Source organism: Emiliania huxleyi (genome assembly GCF_000372725.1).
Source record: "Emiliania huxleyi CCMP1516 chromosome Unknown EMIHUscaffold_1531, whole genome shotgun sequence".
NCBI classification, from domain to species: Eukaryota; Haptophyta; order Isochrysidales; family Noelaerhabdaceae; genus Emiliania; species Emiliania huxleyi.
Window position 1 is genome coordinate 1 of NW_005201056.1, and position 3,179 is coordinate 3,179.

Here is a 3,179-nt window from a genome sequence, read left to right on the forward strand (position 1 = left end):
GTGGCGGTAAGGGTAAGAAAGACGGCGAGGCCACGACCCGGTCACACCTTGGGTGGAGGGGGCGAGCCGCGCGGGGGCGGCGGACGTCCCCGTGGTGGCCCAGGAGTTCGTAGGCTCGCGCCTATGAGGATGCGGCCCCTTTCAAGGAATGGTCGAGGGAGGCGTGGCACCAGAGCTCTTTGCCTCGCGCCGCCAGGGCAAGGCTCTTGCCGCCATTGCCTGCACACATGTCGAGCGCGCCGCCGCCGCCGCGGCCGCCGCCGCCGCCGCCGCCGTCGAAGCAGGCCTCGACGATCGCCTGCGAGCCCGCGTCCTGCACCTCGAACTCGCCCTCACTCCAGCCGGGCAGCGCCCACACGCCGCCCCGCGGCCGGCCGCCAACCAGGGTGAGAGCTCGAGGCGCACCGACGCCCGCCGGCGGCCGCTCCGTCACCACTCCTGCCGCCGCGAGCGCCTCCTCGACCGCACCGATCGAGACGTCGTCGCGCACGCGTAGCGTGACCGGCCCGCGCCTCGTCGACTGGTCGGCGACGGCGGCGGCGACTGCTTCGCCGAGGTCGCGCCGCCAACGCGCGCAGAGCCAGAGCGGAGCGCCGCTTGTGGCGCTCAGCCTCTCGTCTGCGTCTGCCGGCCATGTGTAAGCGCCGTCGTCCTCGTCTCGCGCTCGGAGCAGCGCCGCCGCCACCGCAGTGGCGTCGCTCGCGGCGCCGCACAGTCCGCGCTGGGCGCAGATCCACTCGTACCGCCGCAGCCGCGTCGCGGTCCCGAGGAAAACGTCAGCTGCCACCCGCCGCTCGGCGTCAGTGAATGAACTCTCGCCTCGCAGTGCTCGTGCGAGCACCTTGTCGGCCGCCACGATCTCCTCGCTGGCGCGGTAGGCGACGAGCGCCTCGCGGGCGAGTGCCGCTGGCGCCAGCGCCCGTGCGCTCGCGAGTAGGAGTGCGACAAGGAGCGGTGGGCGCATATGTCTCGTGGCGGGTGACGATGAGCGTGTCGATGAGGTGGGCGGCGCGAGCGCGCTAGCGAATGAACATTTTCTTTTTTGTGTTTCGTGCGAAATGCGCCCGCGGTGTCTCCCCCCATCCCGGAGGCTCGCACCTCAACCTCTCATAGATAGACCAGCGCACAGCGCCATATCACAATATTTTCTTCTCAACAAACGGTTCTTGCGCGTGACCCTGTCTGGTTAGCCCCAGCCACTCCGCTGTGAACACCGAGGGGCCTCGGTCTTGCGGTCTTATGAACTCTGTTCACGAGTAGCTGGGAGTGGCTGCGGCTATAGCTTTAGGATGCTCGCCTCCGCCCGCTACGAGCTGCGGCTCGCCGCTCTTCCGCCCAATGCCCTGATCGCGATCACCGCCGGCGCGATGCGGGACAGCCCCGCTGCAAACAGGAGGGCCGAGGCGCTCCTCGCGCACCACAGCCCTCCGCCCACCGTCGCGACCGACGTCCTCGCGGACCCGGACCTTGCGCCGTGCGTGCTCGAGAAGACGGGGCTGCGCCACGCGGCCGTGTGCAAGCGGTGGTCCCTGATCTGCGCGCCGCGCGGTGCCTTCGCGCGGCTGGTGGAGACCGCTGGCGATGCCTCCTCGGAGCTGCAAGCCGCTGCGCTCGGAGAGCTCAAGCGGCTGTCGGGAGAGGAGGCCGGCGGCAGGCGGGTGGACGCGCTCGTCGCCCTCTTGCAGGTTGGAGACGAGGACGAGAAGGTGGACGTCGCGGAAACGCTCCAGGAGCTTGCCCGGGACGACGATGAGAGCAGGGTGGCGATCGCTGCGGCCGGCGGAGTTGAGGTCCTCGTCGCGCTGGCTCGCGATGGGAATGAGGCGCAGAAGGAGAACGCTGTGGGGGCGCTGGCGAACCTCGCTGTCAACGACGACAACAGCGTGGCGATCGCGGCGGCCGACGGGATCGAGGTGCTTGTTGCGCTGGCTCGCGATGGGAATGAGGGGCAGAAGGAGGAAGCGGCGGGGGCGCTGTGGAACCTCTCTGTCAACGACGACAACAGCGTGGCGATCGCTGCGGCCGGCGGGATCGAGGTCCTCGTGTCGCTGGCTCGCGACGGGAATGAGGCGCAGAAGGAGGAAGCCGCGGGGGCGCTGTGGAACCTCTCTACCAACCACGACAACAGCGTGGCGATTGTTGCGGCCGGCGGCATCGAGGTCCTTATCGCGCTGGCTCGCGACGGGAATGAGGGGCAGAAGGAGGGTGCGGCGGGGGCGCTGTTCAACCTCTCTGTCAACCAGGACAACAGCGTGGCGATCGCAGCGGCCGGCGGCATCGACGTCCTTATCGCGCTGGCTCGCGATGGGACTGAGAGGCAGAAGGGTGGTGCCGCGGTGGCGCTCGGCAACATGATTGAGGTAGCGTCTGGCACGCACGAGGGCGTCGTGGAGGCTGGCGGTGTGGCGGTCCTCTCCTCTCTCGCGCAGGAGGCAGGCGCCTCGGACGACTGCAAACTCGCTGCTGCCATTGCCCTTGTGTACCTGGCCAGCACCCGTCCCGACCTCCCCGCTGACGACACTTGCCTCTCGCTGCTGCTCTCGCGGCTCGACCATCCCGAGGAAAATGGCTGGCGCAGAACCAGCATCAACGCCCTCCTCGCCCTCGCAACCTCCTCGTCTGCGTGCGCTGAGCAGTGGCACCGGGTCGGCGGCGTGGCGGCGCTGCGGGCGCTCGCTCGAGAGACGGCGGAGGGGGGGGTGGAGAGGCAGGTGGAGAGGTGCGACGAGGCACTGGTCAGCCTCGGCGTGAGGAGGGTGCGCAGGCGGACGGCTGCGTAAAGAGTGATCGGTGCACGAAATTCTTTTTCCGTCCATGGCCGTTGGGAGGATAGTGTAAAAATAAAAGAAAGACGGACAACCCAACTCTGGGGGGGCGCGGCGGCCCCCGGAGGCACCGTGCGCCGCGCAGCAGTGTGCCGGAAACGGGGCTCCGGCGCTCCGACGCGTGAGCCCCAACGGAGCCGCAATACCAATAGCCGCATCGGAGCTGTCTTTTGAGAGATCGAGTGGAGTCTTTCGTTGTTTAGTCTTACTCTTTAGAGTATAGAGAAGAAGCAACCGCACATCCAGGCACCAGGGCCGGGGAGCTAAGAAGCGCACAAAAAATGACGAACCTTGGAGCACTTGGAGTGCAGTTGGCAACCTCACATCCACCTGCCGCGAAATTCTTTTAGTGCC

General features: G+C 67.9%; 2 protein-coding genes across 2 annotated transcripts; one reads left to right on the forward strand and one right to left on the reverse strand.

Annotated features, from left to right (window-relative positions):
• Window positions 1-170: 170 nt before the first annotated feature.
• Window positions 171-964, reverse strand: EMIHUDRAFT_122831 (hypothetical protein; the record flags this gene model as incomplete). Its single annotated transcript, XM_005786185.1, has 1 exon — window positions 171-964. A coding segment is annotated over one exon (794 nt), but the record flags the coding sequence as incomplete, so codon positions are not given.
• A 1,379-nt stretch (window positions 965-2,343) lies between these two features.
• On the forward strand, window positions 2,344-2,780 carry EMIHUDRAFT_373420 (hypothetical protein; the record flags this gene model as incomplete). Its single annotated transcript, XM_005786186.1, has 1 exon — window positions 2,344-2,780. The coding sequence occupies exon 1, from the start codon at window positions 2,352-2,354 to the stop codon at window positions 2,778-2,780; it is 429 nt and encodes a 142-aa protein (XP_005786243.1). The 5' UTR covers window positions 2,344-2,351.
• Between the last annotated feature and the right edge of the window lie 399 nt (window positions 2,781-3,179).